The sequence below is a fragment of the Ursus arctos genome, unplaced genomic scaffold (assembly GCF_023065955.2).
Source record: "Ursus arctos isolate Adak ecotype North America unplaced genomic scaffold, UrsArc2.0 scaffold_26, whole genome shotgun sequence".
In the NCBI taxonomy this organism is placed as follows: domain Eukaryota; kingdom Metazoa; phylum Chordata; class Mammalia; order Carnivora; family Ursidae; genus Ursus; species Ursus arctos.
The window spans coordinates 39,230,361-39,252,380 of NW_026622941.1; the positions used below are offsets into that span (position 1 = coordinate 39,230,361).

The 22,020-nt window shown below is 41.5% G+C and overlaps 1 protein-coding gene across 1 annotated transcript; it reads left to right on the top strand.

The window, feature by feature from the left end:
* The first annotated feature begins 8,821 nt into the window (after nt 1–8,821).
* LOC113257468 (olfactory receptor 11A1-like) lies at nt 8,822–15,171 on the top strand. Its single transcript, XM_048216570.2, has one exon. The coding sequence runs from the start codon at nt 13,437–13,439 to the stop codon at nt 14,466–14,468; it is 1,032 nt and encodes a 343-aa protein (XP_048072527.1). The 5' UTR covers nt 8,822–13,436; the 3' UTR covers nt 14,469–15,171.
* Nucleotides 15,172–22,020: the final 6,849 nt, after the last annotated feature.

A 22,020-nucleotide genomic window follows, 5' to 3' on the forward strand; every position in this document is an offset into this window, starting at 1 on the left:
TAAATTTTTTTAAAGATTTTATTTATTCATTTGAGAGAGAGAGATACAGAGAGCACAAATGGGGGAGAGGCAGAGCGGGGAGGAGAAGCAGACACCCTGTTGAGCTGGAAGCCTGACATGGGGCTTGATCCTGACACCTGGAGATTGAGACCTGAGCCAAAGAGAGACACTTAGCCATCTGAGCCACCCAGGTGCCCCTCCATTCAAATTTTTATAAATTATCACATGTATACACATACAAACTGTTTGACTATTCATTTGAAAATTTTTAATCCATCTGAAATTCTGAGTTTCCTCTTCTGTTCAACTTGTCATATTTGTCTATTTTAACACAAATACCTTATTGATTTAATTACAGTGGCTTCTATACATGTTTTGATATCTGATACGACAAATCTTCCTTGCTAGTCTCTTTTTTAGAAAATTAACCAAACTTTTTGTTTTCAAAGTAATTTTTAACTTAAAAGTTGTAAAAATACTATAATCAACTCACATATACCCTTCTTGTAGATTCACCCACTGTCAACATTTTTCCACATTTGCACGTTCTCTTTCACATTCTTTTTTCCTCCAGCTTTATTGAGATTACATTTAATTAACATTTAAGTTTAAGGTACACAACATGATGATTTGATCCACAAAATACTGTGAAATGATTGCTGCGATAAGGTTAGTTAACATCTCCATCCCCTCACGTATGACCATTTGTGTGCATGCATGCCTGTGGTGAGAACATTTAAAATATACTTTCATAACAACTTTCAAGTACATAATATAGTATTGTTAACTATAGTCATCATGCTGTACCTTAGATTCCCCAGAACTTATTCATCTTATAACTGGAAGTTTGTAGGTTTTGACCAATATCTCTCCATTTCCCCCACTTCCTATCCCCTGGCAACCACCATTCTACTCTCTTTTTCTATGAGTTTGATGTTTTTAGGTTCCACATAGGAGTGAGATCATACAGTATTTGTCTTTTTTTGACTTATTTCATTTGGCATAATGCCCTCAAGATCCACCCATGTTGTTGCAAATGGCAGGATTTCTTTCTCTTTTAAGCTGAATAATATTCCAGTATTCTATTATATAGACAGATAGATATTTAGATAGGCAGATGATAGAGAGATGACATATTATATAGATAATATATAAAGATATAAAGATATATCACATTTTCTTTATCCATCCATCCATCCATCCACTGATGTATACTTAGGTTGTTTCCATATCTTGGCTATTGTAAATAATGCTGCAACAAACACAGAGATGCAGATATCTCTTCAAGATAATGATTTCAATTCCTTCAGATATATAGCCAGCAGTGAGATTCTGGATCATATGATAGTTCCATTTTTAATTTTTTGAGGAATCTCCATACTTTTCTCCATGGTAGCTATAGCAATTTACACTCCTACTAGCAGCACATAAGGGTTCCCTTTTCTCCACATCCTCACCAACACTTTTATCTGTTGTCTTGTTGACACTAACCATTCTAACAGGTGAGGTGATACTTCATTATGGTTTTGATTTGCATTTCCCTGATTATGAGTGATGTTGCGTATCTCTTCATGTGTCTGTTGGCTATCTGTATGTCTTTGGAAAAATGTCTATTCAGGTCTTCTGACCATTTTAATTGGATTATTTGTGGATTTTTGGGGTTTTGTTTTGTTTTGTTGTTTTGCTATTGAATTGCGTGAGTTCCTTTTATATTTTTAATTTTAACATCTTATCAGATATATGCTTTGCAAATATTTTTTCCCATTCCATAGGTTGCTTTCTCATTTTGTTGGTTGTTATTCTTGCTGTGCAGAAGTTTCAGTTTAATGTGGTCCCACTTGTCTATTTTTTGCTTTTGTTTCTTGTGCTTTTGGTGTCATATCAGAAAATCATTGCCAAGGTCAAAGTCAAGGAGATTTTTCCCTATGTTTTCTTCTATGAGTTTTGTCATTTCAGGTCTTACATTTAAGTCCTTAATACATTTTGAGTTAATACTCATGAGTGGTATAAAATAAAAGTCCAATTCACATTCTTTTGTACATTTATATTCAGATTTCTCAACACCACTTATTGAAGTGACTGTCTTTTCCTTGTTGAATATTGACTTGTCAAAGATTTGTTCACTATACTACCCTCTCACAATCTGTTTCCTAGGGAATATGATGTGTAACAAAGATAATAACAATGTTTAGTTTGTGGGGCTAGATATTCATAACTAAAATTATTGAAAATAATGTAAGTCAGACAATATTCAAAGTAAGTTTCCTAAGGTCTTGTATAAGAAATGGTTAAGATATTAATTAACTTTATTGAAAATGTATTGGTAGAATTTTCAGGTCAACTTGTAAAAGAATAGAAGTATAATATATAAATTCTAAACCCACATGGGACTAAAATAGAATAAGAAAATAACATACAAGCAAAAAATAGAACTAAAATATCGTAACAGAGGGGCGCCTGGGTGGCTTAGTCGTTAAGCATCTGCCTTCAGCTCAGGGCGTGATCCCGGGGTTCTGGGATCGAGCCCCACATCCGGCTCCCTACTGGAAGCCTTCTTCTTCCTCTCCCACTCCCCCTGCTTGTGTTCCCTCTCTTGCTGGCTGTCTCTCTCTTTGTCGGATAAATAAATAAAATCTTTTAAAAAATAAAATAAAATATAGTAACAATTAAACTAAAAACCAGTAACTGAAAGATATACGGAAAACTCCCCAAACCTTGTGAAATTAAAGAACACATTTCTAAATAATCAACTGGTCAAAGTGGAAATGTTAAGGGAAATTAAGAAATATTTTGAACTGAATAAAAATTAAAATATAACATAGTAAAATTTGTGAGATGCAGCTAAAGCAGTGCTTAGAAGAAAATTAATGGCATTAAATATTTCTATTAGAAAGGAATAAAAGTATCAAATCAATAATCTAAGTTTCCTTTGGTACCTTAGCCTTTTAAAAAGAATGTTGGAAATACCCACCCAGTCTTACATGGCAGTGTTGTGAAGAATAAAAACCAAGCACTAAAAAAATAAATAAATAAATAAATAAATAAACAAACAAACAAACAAACAAGCACTAATATGTAATTTCCTCATTCATGTCAGCCTTTACTCTGATGCCCAGGGAAAGGGGGCAGAGCCCAAATAAGAGAAGTAGCCTGGAAATTCCTGGCCAGGGCCATTAGAGAAGTCAGTCAGGACCTATCAAGTTGGAAATAGTGGAAATCAGCACCTTCAGCTGAGGAATAACTCCCAAAAACAAAATTCCAGAAGAAGGTAAGATAAAACTCCCACTTTCCAACTCTATTAAAGAAGAAACTAACCCCTGAGGATAGATGGAGTGTACAGTGAATGTTTTTATTACAAAGAACCAAACTGTGCTGAATGTATGTCAGAATCAGAATGGTAGAAGAGATACCAGGCCAGTCTGAAAACAAGAGCAACCTCCAGGGTATGTGACAGGCATTAGGAAATCTGTACCAGGATGTCAAAATTGGGTGAGAAGTAGATGGATAAAAAGGAGATATCAAAACCCAAAAAATATTTCAAAAGATGAGCAGAATGTATTAACAGGTTGGTACTCAGGCAGTTGGAAACAGGGCAGACATATAAAGATCAGGAATCCTGTGGCATTCACCCTTCAACAAGGCTTGGTTAGGGAGCCTGTGGAAACAGTAACATGGATTTCTATTCTTACAGAAGCTCTTACCACTTCTGAGTTGACAACAGTGGGATATCTGACGTCAACCTTTCCTCTACTCAGGACGACTTTAACATAAATTTTTAAATACCTTTGTTGAAGAAAAATTTACACATAATTAAATGCACGTATTTTAAGTGTACAGTTTGCTAAGATTTGATAAATATATATACTTCACAATCAAGATTCAGAACATTTCCATCACTACAAAAAGTTTCCTCATATCCCTGAGCAGTCAGTGCCTCCTCCCTGACACCAGGTAAGCTTTGATCCTATTTCTGTAACTATAAACAAGTTTTGCCTGTTCTAGAAATTCACGTTAATGGAATCATGTTCTGTACCTGACTTCCTTCACCTGGTATAGTATCTTTTATATTCATCAATGCTACTGTGTGGAAATATTCATTCCTTTTTATTACTTAATAGTTTTCCATTGTGTGAATATACTGCGAGATATTTATTTATCTATTTATTTGCTGGTAGACATTTGAGTTATTACTCAAGATCTGCTTGTGTCTGTCTGCAACAGCCAGCCTCTTTGGTGGGTATAGAAAGTTGTGGTACTGGAGTTCCACCTAGTGTCTGTCTGTGGTACTGCAAACTCTGGTGCCTGATCAAGCCATGTTGATTGCCTTTATTTCCGATGGCCCCCAACCTGACATGCTACTCCTTTCAGTGCCTGGATTAAGGCAAGATAGAAACCAGCCCCTTAGCAGCACCCAAAAATATCAGCACATCAGATATACATTCTACTCCTTTGCTTCCCAAGGAAGGAGTCAGGAATTGAGGGTTTCCTCCCAATCAGACCGGCCATGCCATGCCATGCCATGCTGAGAAGGGTTCTAGTGAGTGAATGCCAAGAATTTTCCTGCTGGGGCGTCAGTGGTGTTGGCTGGGATGCAAGAATCTCTCTCTGTTATCTATTCTCTCTCTCCTGACTTCCCACCTTTTTTTTTTTTAACAGAGAATTACCTTTGTCACTCAAACCAAAAATATACTATTTCTTGTTTACCCAGGTTTGGGGTCGGCTGGTCTCAAAAGATTGGACATTAACAGTTTGTGCCTACTTTCAGGAATACACTGGAATAATACAAGCTTTCAAAGTTCAAATTTCACAAAACCACAAATGCTGATTCCTACAAACATCCACCATTCTTCCTCAAATATAAGAAATGGGTTAGTAGAAAATACATTTCTTCATAAGCATTTGGAAAGCAGGTTGGTGTCATTGTACCCAGACTCAAGGCAGCTCTGTCTCCAGCTAGAATGGAAGCTGCAAGCTGGAGTCACCAGCAGGAGAGTTGAAGCAGAAGGATATGTTTTGTGTGGTTTTTTTAAAGATTTTATTTATTTACTGGACAGAAAGAGAGAGCGCACACAAGCAGGGGAACAGCAGACAGAGGGAGAGGGAGAAGCAGGCTCCCTGCTGAGCAGGGAGCCCCTACACGGAGCTCGATCCCAGGACCCTGGGATCATGACCTGAGCCGAAGGCAGACACCCAACCGACTGAGCCACCCAGGCTCTCTGAAGCACGTTATTTTACATACTCACTGAACATCAAGTAGCAGGGTCTCCCATTCCATTGGGTCTGCCATGTTCTAAAGAAGTAAAGCACTAGACTTTCCCTGTTGATGTTGTTTCAGATTTGTCATTTCGTGGAGTGGCGAAAGAAGGCAGCCATCTAACAGCTGAAGCAGAAGAGAAACGGAACTCCCAAAATGTTACAGGAAGATGCCCATCCAGGCATCTCTTACCTGGTTTCCGAATTTCTCACAAAGGCAGTTGATTCATATATTGTCATTAAATCCTTGTCTCCATGGCAAAAGGAAGGTCTGGGTTTCCTATTCTGCAATATTGTTGGTATCTTTTATTGCCTCATTTTTCTCTGCCTAGTGGTCACATTTCCCTGCTTCTTTGCATTTCTATGAATTGTTCTACTGGGTGCTGGGTATTACGGATGTTCTGTTGTCGACTGTCTCAATTTTGTTGTCTTTCTTTAAAGAGTTTTGGCTTGGGGAGCACCTGGGCGGCCCAGTCAGTTAGGCATCTCTTCATTTTGGCTCAGGTCATGATCTCAGGGCCATGGGATCGAGCCCCGCACTGGGCTTCACATTCAGGACAGTGTCTGCTTGAGAGCCTCTCCCTCTGCCCCCCCAACTCATGTGCATGCGCTCTCTCTCTCCCCAACTTTCTAAAACAAATAAATAAATCTTAAAAAAAAAAAGAGTTTTGACTTAGTATTAGTAGGTTCAAACACAAACAAACAAAAAGCAGAAATAGACTCATAAACACAGAGAAAAAACTGGTGGCTGCCAGGGTGGGGGGCAATGGACAAAGTGGGTGAAAGGGGGGAGAGATGCAGGTTTCCAGTTATGGAAAGAATAAGTCACAGGATAAAAGGTACAGCACAGGGAGTATAGTCAATGGTATTATAATAGTGTTGCAGGGTGACAGATCCTTTTTGAGAAATTCGGAAACCAGGTAAGAGATGCCTGGCTGGGCATCTTCCTGTAACTTTTGTGGTGAGCTTGGCATAATGTATAGACTTGTTGAATCACTATGGATTTTTTGTTGTTGTTTTTAAGTTTTTATTTATTTAAGTAATCTCTACACCCAATGTGGGGCTTGAACTCACAATCCCGAGATCAAGAGTCAGATATTCTGCCGACTGAGCCAGCCAGGTGCCCCTTGAATCACTATGTTGTACACCTGAAACTAATGTAACAGCGTGTGTCAACTATACTTCAATTCTGAAAAAGAAAGATACTTAAGGTGCAGTTTAATCTTTTCAAACCCTGTTTTTAAACTTTGTTACAGCAGGTCTAGATGGGCTTTTATTCTTCAGCTAGTTCGATCCTATTCCTAAAAGGTGGCCTTTCTGACATATCTTAAGGAATGCTCCAAGTTTTCAGGGAGATTCCTCTGGTCTGGCTGATCAGAACTGAAATGTCTGCACCCTGTACGAATTCCAGTAGTTACTCAAGGTACGGCTCCTAGCGATACTCAGCTAAAGTCTGGTAGAGATCCTTATACAGGTTTCTAGAATTCTTTCTCTGCATACGCCCCTCCTCTTCTACCCCACAATTCAATCGCTGCCTCCCCAAACTCTAATTTTTGTCTCTTCAACTCAGGAACACAATCACGGTCTGCCTTCCTAGATCTCAGATCTCAAGTGTGTGAAGGCAGAAAGCTAAGGTACTGGTAGGGCTCACTTCAACTGTTTGCCTTCTCTCAGGGATTATAGTTATGTGCTGTATGTTTTCCAATAGCTGAAAACAGGTATTTCATATGTTTTCTCCATTATATAACTGTTTGCATGAGGAGAGCTAGGCTGGTACCAGTCACTCCATAGGTGGAAGCTGAAGACTCTTACCCACCTTTTTAACTTTCTAAACTCTTTGTTACCCTTAAAATCTAGTTGGCATTCCCCTCACTCCATTAACTTCCCTTACTCCTTTCTCTGCAACTTCAATAAACTCCATAGCCCTTTTGTGGCAGTTATCACATCCCTATTGCACCACAGGTCCCTGCAGGAGGGAAGATCCTCTTCTTGACCACCCAGCAATGCCTAACATGTTATGGAGTTCAAAATAGGTATTTGTTGAATAAATGAGATACCCCAAAAATATTGTCTTCTCATCAGTGGAAATATGTAAGAAGAGGATAAATGACCTTCCTGCTTACTGAAATGTTGGAATATATGTGGTCCGGGGCCCCTCCCAACTCAAAATTTCAATGAAAAAATGGTTAGGCAAAATTGTGCCATATCTATACAATGAATATTACACACATTTTTTAATTTAATTAATTAATTTATTTATTTTAGAGAGAGAGAGTGTGCAAGCGGGAGGCAGGGGCAGAGGGAGAGAAGGAGAATCCTAAGCAAAGTTTCTGGCACAGTGTGGAGCCCAACGCAGGGATCCATTTTACAATCCTGAGATTATAACCTGAGCCGAAATCAAGAGTCAGACACGTAACCAGCTGAGCCACCCGGGTGACCCTACATGAATATTTTAAATTTAGGGATCTATTCGATGCTTACAGTGAAGTGTTAGGTGAAATATTAGGATTAAAGTTATATATGTGATCATAGTTACAACTATGTAAAAAACGCATAAAACTAGAAGGAAAAACGCATAAAAACTCGAAGGAAATATATTTTTAAATAATGGAGTTAATGCGTGTGTGATCTTCTCATGTTTTTAATGCCATGATCCAACTGTCTTGAAAGACAGCTGGCCTGGCTACTACCTACCTTCAGGAAGTATGACACAGGATGAATCAGTTATTCCAAAGCCAAACTTTATTAAATATCCTCCAACATCTATGGGATTAACTAACTGCCTTATTGAGAATACTAGTTCATGTAGTTTTGTGCACCAAGTTTATCCTGTAGCGTTCACCAGGAAGTCTCACTGCTCACAGGAGTGCTTTGTTGAGACTTTGTTAATGACTGAAGCCATTGTTTGATAACATTCACTTTATATTTTTTCCAGGATGAAATTTGGGCAATCAACAGGAACAAATTCGGTGTTTGGTTTTTTGGTTTTGTTTTTTTTTACGTATGTCTGTACATCTGTGTGTCTGTTCCACAATACTTCTAATCAGGAGATAGCAAGCATTTGAAGAGTTTTTATGGACTACCTCAATCATATTTCCAGGCCAGCCCATCACAGTTTTCTTCTTTTTCTTATATTCACCCATCTCTTCGGTTATTGAAAGGCATGAAATGTGCTATGAAATGTCAATATGAATTCTGCCACTTACTAACTGTATGACCCTGCACAACGTATGTGACCTCTCTGTGTTGTGGTTGCCTGATGCATGTAAACTGTAGATAATGATAATAATTACCTCCCATGGTTCTTATGAGGCTTCAGTGAGACAATTTTGTAAAACTCTGATCAGAGTGCCTCGCACACACAGACTGTTCAATAAATGGTCTCTTTCGGTATAGTTATTTTGCTATCTGGTTTTACCACACCCTCCTCCCTATATCTTCTCCATTCATAATTGATGTTTATATCAGTGAGTTGGGATGAAAGACACAAAAATCTTGTTCTAGGGACACCTGGCTGGCTCGGTTGGTGGAGCCAACTCAGGGTCATGAGTTCAAGCCCCACGTTGGGTATAAAGATTACTTCAATAAATAAACTTTAAAAAAAAAGAATCTTGTTCTATGAAGGTGAATTTTTCCCCAGGCAGGATTTCTGCATTCCAGAGAACTGGCTCTGGGTGAAAGGGCTGTTTGATCAGGCAATATGAACTCATCATCAAGACATGGATAACTGAAAGTAGTAGATAATTCTACTAACCAATTTTTGTTTTGTTCATTGCTGTATACCTGGAGTCTAGAACAGTGCCTGACAGGTTATAAATATTTGGTAATTATTTCTTGAATTAATTAATGTTATGACACATTTTTATACAAAATCTTAATCTAATACCTAGAAAACAGTTTATAGATCCTTTATTGCCACTTTAAACTCACAGATAACACTTCAGAAAAAGAGCTGAAATTAAAATAAATTTTAAGTACACGTTGGATATTTTTATTACAATTACCACAAATTCTAAGTCAATCAACACAAGGTTTATTTCTATGTAGAAAGGCTCTTATTCTTCTCTTTCTCACCTGACATATCCCTCAGGCTCTTTACACAACCCAAGACCTGGGCAGACATATTTTATTCTCAACTACTCCCTCAAAGAGAATAGACTAATTCCTTGCAGGTCACCTTTTCCTCATCAAAGTTTTTCCACTCTGCCTGTCAGGTAAGACACTTGTCCAGTTTCTTCCAGGAAGGGCCATCCTAGACTGTTCCTGGGGAGACCTACCTCCTGCCATGACCCTGTGCTGTCCTCTTCTGGCCTCACGTGGAAGGAATTTGGTGCTGTATTTCTGCAACAGGGTTCCTTCTTCACATTTGTCATTCAGCTGCATTTAGTATCTGCCACCACTATCTTGATGGTGCCTGATCTGGTTTTATACTAACCCATGATGTTAAATTATCAAACTAACAACAAATTATCTACAGAATTATATATAGTAGTTTCCTTCTGCCTCCTCCCTGCTAAGAGATTAAAGCAGGACCCTATGTCCTAAATCATGCCACAATAGAAAGACCGCTAATCTAGTCATTAGAAGTCAAACTCTAGATAATCCATCCCAATGTTGCAAGAACAAATCACATTTCAACTTGGGATTCATTTGAGCATCAGATATTCACCAAATAAGTTAATATTTGCTTTGTGAATTATAAAATATTAGATAAATGTTGTTCTTAATTGTGGCTATTCTTATGTCTTTCCAGTCTTTCCCTATCTCATAAGAAAGAGGTCATTAGATTTGAGTGAAACACCTGGATGTGGTCCCTGGTGGACCAGAACATTCCCCTGGAACCAAAACATAGATGCAGCTGCTCCAGGTGGCTCCAAGCTACATCCCCTCCCCAAGGAGGCTCTTCTTCAACCCCCACAAGGGAAGGATGCTGCCCTGGTTTAAGAAAAGGCACTGGTGTCCGTAGACGCACATATAGGATAAGGACAATAGTCTTCTGTGAGCACCCTGGAGTAGGGAGAAGGCAATAACATGGAGCCTCCATAAGAGAAAAACAGAAAATCCACAGAGCTGTCAGCTGGCAGAAGAATCTAGTCTGGAGGTAAGACAACCAGGAGAGAAGGAGTTGACTCAAAGCCCACAACAGATCAGGCTCCCTTTCCACTGCATCTGAGTATGTATCTAGGGTTCATCTGGCTCAACACTACTTTCTACCAACAGAAAAAACCACCTCTCACCCAGCCTAAACAAATTTGGAAGAGAGCTTCCCATATTTTTTAAATGTCTTGTGTTTGTTCCAGTAGGTTTCAAAGAATGGGACCCATTATTTGCCAACTTCTGGGGCCTCTAGGAAGACAGTTCATTCCCTCCCCTCTGACCCTGTCCAATGAGCCTTATTTTATTTTAATACCCAAAAATCATGCTATAAATAACAACAGTCAGCCCCAAAAGAATCACCTCTTTGAAATCAGCACAGGTAGGTAGGTATGGGTTTTCCACCACCACCACCCTTTGGTCCATGTCCTGCCCTCTGAGCACCTATGAGCTAACTATAGTCACTCTTCATAAGACTCCTTCCAGGGGCAGGGGGGAAGGGGGAGGGAGGAAGGAATTGAATGAAGATGGTCAAAATGTACAAACTTCCAGCTACAAAATAAACAGGTCCTCGGGGGACAGGAGGAATCCTTCCAATACTTGAAAATAGCTATTATAGTCTCCCATTATTTTGTCATTTCCAGAGTAAACATGTCCACATTCTTCATATGTTCCTCATACTTCACAGTTCCAAAGTCTTAACTCACAATAGTCAACAAAAATCTCAAATCACATTCACATAAATGGCTACTTTTCAACTGATTGTTAAAGCCTACAAGCAGATTTTACATGCGCCCCTGTTACATTTCATCTTGTTTTTAGTCCCTAGCATCCAAACACAAGATTATTTTGGATTATAACTCTATCACTTATAATATTGGTTTCCCTTCTTTGTTTCATATCATCTGAAGTTTGATGAGCCATGCATATTTGCTCTTTATCGAAGTCACTACCAAAACAGGTGAAGAAGACAAAAAGACAAAGCCTTCTCCTTTTCACGAGATGTGTTTCTCCAGATTTTCAAAGTCATTAATGAATAATTTTGGTCTATAGTATCCAAACTAAAAGTGTTATCTTTAAGCTCACAGTCATCATCTTTTCTATGAAACTTTACCAAAATTATGTCCTTTTTCTACTCCTTTCTCCTGATCTACTAAATTATTAATACTACCAATAAGGGTCATTATGTGAGGTTTGACATTATAATTAGCATTATATAGCTCCTGGTGATGTCTCCTTATGAGACTTCCATGTGTTCTTATAAAGCATCTATTTAAGAATTTTACCAGGGACCAAGGTCAAATTTACTGGTTAACAAGGGAAACAGTAACTTTTTTATCATAAGCACTGACTCAGAGACTTGAGAAGGCTTAAGAAGTTTGGGTCAGTTGACTGGTTGGTTGGTTGGTTGGTTGGTTGGTTGGTTGGTTTGGTTAGCTTTACTAGCTTCTTCCCTTGCTCCATCTTTCTGCTTAACCTGGGATCTATTCCATTCCCAATTCAAGTCTCTCCCTGGCTCTTTAAGTCATTAGTAAGGGTTCCTGTGGCTCAGTTGGTTAAGCGTCCAACTCTTGATTTCAGCTCGGGTCGTGAGATCAAGCCCTGGGTTGGGCTCTGCGTAGAGTAGGAAGTCTGCTTAAGATTCTCTCTCTCCCTTTCCCAGTGTTCCTCCCCCTGCTCTCTCTCTCTCTCTAAAAAAAAAAAGTCACTAGTATACAAAAAGATAAAATATATATCAAATACATATGAAAGTATTCTGTTCCCTCTATGTTTGTATCCCCCATGTGACCAAATGTGTGTCTGCATTATGGAAGCCCAAAACCAGAGGGAAAGATAGGACAAGGGAAGGAACACAAAAACCCTGTGCTCTTGCTACCATTTGCTAATGTGGAATGCCATCTTTCTTAACTTCAAAAATGAGAAAACTCTCTATCGTGTTGGACTTTCTGGTTTTTTCCTCCTACCATTTACATATACACACACAGTTACTTGACTTCCATCTCCAACCTTAACCATGGTTCTGTCTCAAACTGAGTGACAAAATTCCAACATTCCCTCAGTTAGGGGAGGACCCAGAGATTCCTTCTCCATTTTAGCAATCATTTAAGTGCCTCTTTCCCTCGCCCAAGCATTAATTGTCAGATGCTGCAAATTTTCTGTGGCAATTTACCATTGGAAAATTACTGTAACTAATTCACATATTTATTCATTCATTCCACAGGTATTTATCAAGGTCTTCCTATGTGTTTGGTGTTAGCGTAGTTTTGTAATGATTAAGAGAAGGAATCCTGTAACAGGGTAGAAATGTCTAAATAATCCACATTAGGTGAGATAAAATGACCATGTGACCTGCATAGAGAATATAGAGCAGGGGAACCAAGGGGAAAAAAGTATTCTCGGCTTCCAACAAACTGATTAGAGACTGAGCATAGTTTGAAAATGGCTTTACCAATGGTCACCAGGCCACTTGTCCAAGGAAAAGGAATGGATTCCCAGGGAAATGGGATCTGAGTTAATTCACATCTTTCTATATTGCACCTCTTTTGGAATAAATGATATAGATTGCTCATCAAAATGTTCAAGTCTCATTTCCTTAAAAAGGGAAAACAGCTTGAGATGAGTGGCTACTTCAGGAATGTGCATGACCTCAGGGTAGGACCACCTGACCACTAAGTGCTGGGCAGTCCTCCCATTCCGCCCGGAGGAGCTCACCAGGTGCGGTTCTGCTGTTGATCCTCAGCCAAGTTGCCAATAAATAGCTCACTGATGACTGGAAGAGTCCAATGCTGCTCTCAGACACAGATTTCTATCACTCGGGAAGGACTGGGGAAAGCACTGTAGGATAGTAGACTGTGGCAAGAGTTTTGGAGTCAAGCAAATGTGGGTTCACATCATGACTCCATCTTAATTGCCTTGAATAACTGACTTAATCTCACTGGGTCTCAGTTTCTCCTCTGTATACAGGAGACAATAAGGCCTACCTTTAATGCTTGCTGTGATGAATAAATGAATAAGCCAAGCATAGTGTGTGGTCCTAATAGGATCTTGGTTAAAATTACCTTCCTCTCTTCTCTTGGGCCCAGATCTAGATGAGGAAGCAGTCCAGTGGTGACAGCGAAAACCAGACCACGTGGCTGATCCTGGTCGGCTTTGGGGAGCTGCAACATCTGGGCTTCCTCCCCTTCACCTTCTTTTTGGCCATTTATGTGGTAACAGTTGGGGGCAATGCCCTCATCGTGCTGGCTGTGGCCTCCAGTCGGACACTCCACACACCCATGTATTTCTTCCTCTGCCACTTCTCCGTGCTGGAGATTGGCTATACCTCCAACATCATGCCTCAGCTGCTGTGGAGCTTCCTGGAAGGGAGGGAAGCCATCTCACTGGTCAGCTGTCTGGTCCAGTTCTACATGTTTGCCTCACTGGCTGCCGTTGAGTGCCTCCTGCTATCTGCTATGTCCTATGACCGTTACCTGGCTATCTGCCACCCCCTTCGCTATCGTGCCCTGATGAGCTCCTGGCTGTGTGGCTGCCTGGCTGCTGGAGCCTGGCTCAGTGGCTTTTCCTTCTCCGCCTTCACTCTGGCCCTGGCAGCCCCTCTGCCCCTCTGCCCTGGCAGCAGGGAGATCGACCACTATTTCTGTGACTTTGCTCCAGTTGTAGGGCTGTTCTGCGGGGATGTGGGGGTCATGTGGGGAGCTGGAGTGAGTATCTCAGGCTTTCTGACGCTGGCCCCCTTCCTGTTGATTGTGGCATCCTATGTCTTCATCTTGAGGACTGTCCTGCAAATACCTTCAGGCCATGGTAGGCAGAAAGCCTTCTCCACCTGTTCCTCCCACCTCAGCGTGGTCGGGGTGTTTTATGGCACCCTCATTGTGGTCTATGTAGCCCCAACAGACCACATGGCCCCCTTGCTCCAAAAGGCCTTCTCTGTCCTCTACACTGTATTCACTCCTATGGTCAACCCCATCATCTACAGCCTCAAGAACCAAGAGGTAAAGGGGGCCCTTCAGAGGCTCTGGGGAGAGCTTATCCCAAGACATACTCCACTGAGACGGATAGGGCAGCTATTGGCTTTTTCCTGGATTCCAGCTCAGCCCCTCCCTCAAAGTCTAGAGGGCTAGAGACCACTGTGATGAAAAGATAAATACTGTGGGATTGAAAACAGATGTCTGACAAAATGAGGTAACTTCATTTATCCAGGGGGTATGCGGCAGGGTTCAAAATCTTATGCCTGGTACAGGGCCTAAATATTATGGACACTCCACAAATATTAGTTGAAAAAATGAATGGATGAATGAATGAATGAATGAATGAATATGGAAAAGAATGCGAGAGGAAGCACAGCACAACTCAAGTGGGGAACATTTGCAGATTATTAATCTAAGATGACAAGATAAAGTCTGGCAGATAGAGAAAGGAGGGGTAGGGAGATGGCAATAAGGACCAGAATTAAGATAAGATCTCATGATATGCTTCAAATGAAATCTCAGAAACAGAGAGACAGACTTGGACTTAAAGTGTGTAGACTAATGATGTAGGTAGTGATGGCACAAGAACCACTTGGGAGAGGAAGGGTCAGCCATTCATGTCTGTAGCCCAGGAGGCCAATTGGGCCACCGCTCTGGGAGTTCCCATTAGTCCTCCTGTTGTTGATGTCAGACAAGTAGGAAGCAGGGAAAAGGAAGGAGATTAAATGAGAGGGAAATAAATTAAACCCAATGAGAGAATTCTGAAATTTTGCCTCTAACAGAAAATCTTTTTAATCTTTTTTCTTTCTTTTTAAGATTTTATTTACTTATTTGAGAGAGAGAGAGCAGGGGGAGGGGCAGAGGGGAGAGGGAGGGAATCCCAAGCAGACTCTGCACTGAGCACAGAGCCCATCCAGGGGCTCGATCTCATAACCCTGAGATCATGACCTGAGCCAAAACCAAGAGTCAGATGCCCAACAGACTGAGCCACCCAGGCGCCCCTGCGGTCTTTTAAAAATGACACAAAAACATTTCTAATTTTTTATTAGAACTATATCAACATGTTTCTCAAGGTATGGTATATAGATTACCTGTGCCAGAATGATCTAGAGTAGCTGTTTACACAGGCCTTTCACCAGGCCTACAAAATCAGAACCTCTAGAAACAGGGCCTGGGGTCTACATGTAACAAATGCCACAGTTGATCCTCAGTGTAGGGAGAGGGCATGGCTACCAGGGATGACAAGATAACAGGAAAACTGACCAAAAGGGGGGGAGGGGGAACATAGTTCCTCATGGATGTAAAGAGATGTAGCCCTGAATGGTGGGAATCAGGTAGATGCTAGATATACAGAAAGGGTCAGAGAGAGGATCTGGAGGAAAGTAGAGAACCTGGGATAGCTGGCCCTGTCTGGGCGGGGTGGAAATACAGAGCAAGAAACACCAAACAGGAAATTTCCCTGTCTGGGAGCACCTCGGTGGCTCAGTCAGTTAAGCATCCAACTCTTGGTTTCAGCTCAGGTCATGATCTCAGGGTCGTGAGATCAAGCCCCCTATGTGGCTTGCACTCAGCAGAAGTCTGCTTGGGATTCTCTCTCTCCCTCTGCCCCTCCCCCTGCTCACACTCCCTCTCTCTCTCTCTCAAATAAATAAACTGAAAGAAAGAAAAAAAGGGAAAAAGAAAGAAAGTTTCCCTGTCCAGAATGGTGCTTAGAAAGTGGGCAGAACCTGGGCTTTATATGAGTACTAAAAATGTCTCTGTGATATTTGTTCTTTGCCTTAAAGTCAAAAGTGAAAGCCTGCATTGTAACAGCATCTTGGACAGAAAGCCCAGACAGAATGAACACGGTGTGCATCCGGTTCCCCAAACAAAGAACCCAGCGGCTTCCTCAGGATGCGTGCCTCACCCCATGCCCGCAGGGGTTTGTACTGGCTGTGTGAGCGGAGAACCGTCTACAGACAGGTCGGGAATTGTTCTGGAGGCACAGGGGGGTGTGGGTCCCAAGTCCTGCACAAAGCATGTGGCTGCCTTTATGGTATTATTTCCAGGGTTTTGAGAAAGTTCCAAGCCCTTCTCCTCACCCCTATCACTGACATCACCTGACACGCCCCTCCATGAGCAGTCCCGTGCCTTCTCCTAAGGCCAGGAATTCCTATTGAAGTGTCACCGTTTTACGGACAAACGCGGAGGGTACTGCAGGAGAGGAAAGCAGCAGACCCTTCTTTGTGGATCTGAGCTCTACCATTCTCCAGCTTGGGCAAACTGAGTCTCAAATTCCCAAGGTATACTATGAAAGGAAGAATTAGACATACCTCCGTGCTTTGATTGGCCTATGACACATTTTAACAAACATTAATGTCCTCCCCACCCTCCCTTTCCTCAAGGAAAGTCAGGAGACCCCCTCTCCCTTCAGTCCCATCGCTGAGGGCCAGCGCTTCCCCTGAGAGCCTCGCTGCCTGTAAACATGAGCCACAGCTGCTCCTTCTCGTCCCCTGGCCTTGAAGGACTGAGACAACCCTGGGAGGACGCCAGGTCATAGGCAAACTGGACCTAAATAGAGGAGAAACCCCAGGGGAGAGAGTCAGAGAAGGAAAGTAGAAAAGAGGAAGAGATGGGAAGAGGGAAGGGGGAGGAAGGGAAACGACAAGACAGGGGAAGCAGAGGGATAATGGAAGGGAAAGTAAAAGCCACAAGTGGGAGAGGTAAGAAACGGAAGAAGGGGGCGCCTGGGTGGCTCAGCCGGTTAAGTTTCTGCCTTCTGCTCAGGTCAGGATCCTGGAGTCATGATCCCTGCTCGGCGGGGTGTCTGCTTGTCCCTCCCCCAAACTCATGCTCACTCGCTGTCTGTCTCTCTCAAACGAATAAATAAAATCTTTAAAAAAAAGAAGAAGAAGAAGTAGGAGAAGCAAAGGAGAAAGGAAGGGTTCCAGAAACCTTCCCCAGATTCCTCCACTGGGACCACATGTTTATGTTCCTAATGAAAAGAAAGGAGATTGGTTTTTTAATGGATTGTATTAAAATGTGTCAGTTAGGGGCGCCTGGGTAGCTCAGATGGTTGAGCGTCCGAATTTTGGTTTTGGCTCAGGCCATGATCTCAAGGTTGCGGGATCAAGGCCAGCAGTGGGCTCTGTGCTCAGCGTGGAGTCTGCTGGAGATTTTCTCCCTCTCCCTCCCCCCTCTGCTCCTCCTTCCTCTGCTCCTCCCCGGGCTCACGCTCTCTCCCTCTCTCTCAGATAAATAAATACAATCTTTTTTTAAAAAAATGTTTCAGTTATTAATCGGACTTCAGCTCAATATTGCGGTAAGGCCATGCTTTGCGATACCCTATCTTCAGCAAGCACACAGCAATAACTGAAAAAATGCAAAAGGAGAAAATGTAAGCGGCATATAAATAGCTCAAAAACACAATAAATATCTATCTCCATGGGCCACAAATGTAAGGCAACTAATAATAAAAGCTGTGAGGAGGGCTGAAGCCAAAGGCCTGCTCGATCCCAGGCTGGAGCAAGAAGAGGCAGCTATGAGTTCAGCCCCTGCAGCAGGAACTAGAGCCAAAGGTACTCTAGAAGGGAAGGACTGAGAGCAGGGTTTTTTTTTCATTAAAGAGAAATGGAAAAAAAACAACGGCTGCCCGCTACTGTCTGAGGCAAAAACTTATCCAGAGCACATCTAAGGGGGCAAGAGCGCAGAGCTTCAGGGGTTGGGAGCTGAGAGCACATGTGCGTGGCCCCCGCTCGAAATGAGTCTGAGCTCCGACACCATAAAATACTTGGAAAAAACCGAACTCTACAAAACGCAGCCCAAAAATCGACAGTTGGAAGATAAATTTACACTAGAGAATACTAAAATATTGAGTCTGAAAGACAAACACCATACGATTTCACTTCTATGTGGAATCTAAAAAACAAAACAAAGGAGCAAACCAAAAAAGCTGAAACAGACCCATAGATACAGAGAACAAACTGATGGTTACCAGAGGGGAGCCGAGCTGGGAGATGAGCAAAGTGGATGCAGGCGAGGGGGAGGTACAGGCGTCCGGTTACGGAAGGAGTACGTCATGGGGATGAAAGGCACAGCATAGGGAATAGAGTCAACAGTGTGGTTTTGTTGTTGTTGCTTTTGTTTTTGTTTTTGTTTGTTCTCCAAGTTTTTATTTAAATTCCAGTAGGTTAACATACAGTGTAATATTGGTTTCAGGAGTAGAACTGAGGGATTCATCACTTCCATACAACACCCAGTGCTCATCACAAGTGCCCTCCTTAATGCCCATCACCCATCTAGCCCATCCCCCACCCACCTCCCCTCCAGCAACCCTCAGTTTGTTCTTTATAGTTAAGAGTCCGTTTTCTGGTTTGCCTCTCTTTTTGCCCCCTCTACGTTCATCTGCTTTGTTTCTTAAATTCCACATATGAGTGAATACAGTCAGTGGTATTGTAACAATGTTGCACGGTGACAGATGGGAGCTACACTTGCGGTGAGCACAGCACAATGTATGGACCTGTCCAATCACTATGTCGTACACCTGAAACTAATGGAACAGTGTGCGTCAGCTATACTTCGAGTTTTAAAAAATATATTAAAATTCTGGAAATGCCTTAAAATAAAGGACTAAGATCCTTAAAAAGATAGTGAATGAATAATTTACATTTAATACAGGAGAGAAAATCATGGAATATCTAGGCAGAATTAAAACAAGTACAGATAAGGGCACCTGGGTGGCTCAGTTGGTTAAGTGTCTGCCTTTGGGTCCTGGGATCGAGTCCTGAATCGGGCTCCCTGCTCAGCTGGAAGTCTGCTTCTCCCTCTCCCTCTGCCCTTCCCACTGCTCGAGCTCGCTCTCTCTCTCTCCTGCAAATAAATAAAATCTTTAAAAAAAAAAAGCACAGTTAGATATGTAAAAGAACAAATTATAAAATTGGAAATGAAAAATATAGTCATTGAAATATTTAAAGACTCAATAGACGGGGGCACCTGAGTGGCTCAGATGTTTAAGCATCTGCCTTCAACTCAGGTCATGATCTCAGGGTTCTGGGATCGAGCCCCATGTCAGGATCTCTGCTCAGCAGGGAACCCACTTCTCCCTCTGGCTGCCTCTCTCTCTCTCTCTCTGTCAAATAAATAAATAAAATCTTAAAGAAAAAAATATGCTTAAAGACTCAATAGATGGAATAAACTATATACTTAACTGAGGTGAAGAGAGAATTCGTGAATTCCAAGATAATGTTGTATAGTTCACCCAGAGCATAGCACAGAGAGGCAAAGAGATAAAATACCAAAGATAGTTCAAAGGCCTAGAGTTTAAATGGAGAAGCTCCAACATTTGCTGATAAGAGTTCCAGGAAAAACAGGATGGAGAAACTGAAAGAGAAGAGTAACTTGAACAGATGGTGAGAATTTTCCAGAATTGAAAAGAGATATAAATTCTCATTAGAATATATTTAAAATACCAAACAAAATAAATAAAACACAAATTCACACTTGGACACACTGAAGCGAAACTGCAGAATATTATGAATAAAGAAGAAGGTACATACAATTACGCTCAGCATTCCCTAAACAACAAAAACTGGAAACAGTCTAAATACTCATCAACGGAAGAATCACTACAAAACAGTGGCAACACAATGAAATACTACAGAGTAGCTCATGTGAATGACAGCAACAGCAAGTATTAGCATGAATAAACCTGGAAAACAAGTTGAGGGGCATCTGGGTGGCTCAGTCGTTAAGCGTCTGCCTTTGGCTCAGGTCATGATCCAGGGTCCTGGGATCGAGCCCCACGTCGGGCTCCCTGCTCTACTGAGATTCTCCCTCTCCCACTCCCCCTACTTGTGTTCTCTCTCTTTCTGGCTGTCTCTCTCTGTCAAATAAATAAATAAAATCTTTAAAAAAAAAGAAAAGAAAAGAAAAGAAAAGAAAAGAAAAGAAAACAAGTTGAATGAAAAATGCAAGGTGCAGAAAAATATGCACATTATTACAGCATTTGTTTGAAGTTTAAAACCACACAAAACAATTCATAGAACGTTTGTGGGTGTGTACATGTGTAATGAAGGCATGAAAACCTACATAGATGAAAACCAAATAGAACTCATACACACAAATTCAGAATCCTCCCCACCTCTGTAATAATTGCTTCCAGTAGAGTCTATTTATTTTCCCCAATCCAGGTACATCTGAATCTAAAAGTAATCAATCTCCCTCCTGGCACTTTGAGACCATCACCAACCCCACCTTCTTTAAAGTCTCCTATTTCTTTCAGGTGTATGTATTCTGGCCATATGCCTACTACCTCCCCCATTCCTTGAGAACACTGATATTTCATAGAATTTCTCTCCATCTCAAGATCTACTCCTACTCTGAGTGAGTCAGACATCCGTATGAGTGTCCTGTCCAATGCCTAGCCTCCCCGACCCAAGAAGCAGCTCCTCTGATGCCCTTCAGTCACCCATCCTCACCACCCCATCCTGGATCTTGCCATCACCCAGACCTGCTTCACCTCTAAAACCACAAACTCAGGTATGCTCTTCTCTCACCAACCTCTTATTCTTTCAGATCCCCTGTTCACCTGCTCCCAGTTCTCCTGTTTGGATTCCATGGAAACATTCAGTCCACTGACAGCCACTTCTACTGTATCTCTATGTAATAATCTCCTTCTATCTTCCCTTCCTTCCCTACCCAGATAAGACTCCATAGTCCAAAATCTACTTTTGCCAAAATCTTCCATTATCTTGCCTTATTATCTTTCTGTCCACTTGTCTGGGAAAAAAAAAACAAAAATAAAAACCTAACCCAAATGCATATTCTCATAGGTGCCCTTAGACTAAAGATCAGCCTCCTTAACACGACTTGGCTCCTGAATGCCTCCGAACATAGATATGGAATTAATCTAATCAGTGGAAGCCTGAGTAGATGGATAGCCAGACCAATTAGCTACCCTGAATGGATATTATAAATAAGTTATGCCTCGTATCCGTTCCTTTATGTCTCCAACTCAACATCATATAATGCCCTTTAACAGCAAAAGCTTGCCAGTTACTCTAAGACCTACAGAATCCGCCTCCTAGCACTACCACTATTATTACTCTTGTGTGTCTTCTTAGAAAGAATTGATCTAGTGACAACCCTTCCTTCACAATGCCTATCCACCGAACTGAAATCAAGACCTTGTGCTCTAATAATTATCAGCTTTTTCTAACCATATACATCCCCTATTAGTTCTGTTTCTCGGGAGAACCCTGACTAATACAAGATGCTTGATGATAACTGATCACACAGATATTAGAGAGAATTCAATATAGTTGGGGTTTTATATCTGATGACTTCTTGCAGACACAGAGATATTATGAACTTAGGCTCTAGTGGTCTCCTGTTCAACCAATAGTTTACTGATTGCAGATGCCAGAAGATCCTCAATTTCTCCAAACTCAGTGATGCTCATCATGGGTCCCCCACTAGACTGAGTGGTGAAATACCTTTAGCCAAGCACAGATAATGAGCCAAATCAGCAAAGCACCCAGGAACAATCCCCTCTGGAGACATTCCAACAAAAGCACGAGGCTTGAAAATCATACTTCTTTCTCCTACCAACTCCCTTCTCACCCCCATTTCCCTCCTCCATGCATTTACCCAAATCCAGGACCCACCCCCCACCAAAATGAGACTTTATTCCTGGTATTATTCTTGGTTACAGCCCCTTTCCTGAAGT

Coding starts and splice junctions, on each gene's coding strand:
- LOC113257468 (XM_048216570.2), top strand. CDS start 13,437: ATGAGGAAGCAGTCCAGTGGTGACAGCGAAAACCAGACCACGTGGCTG.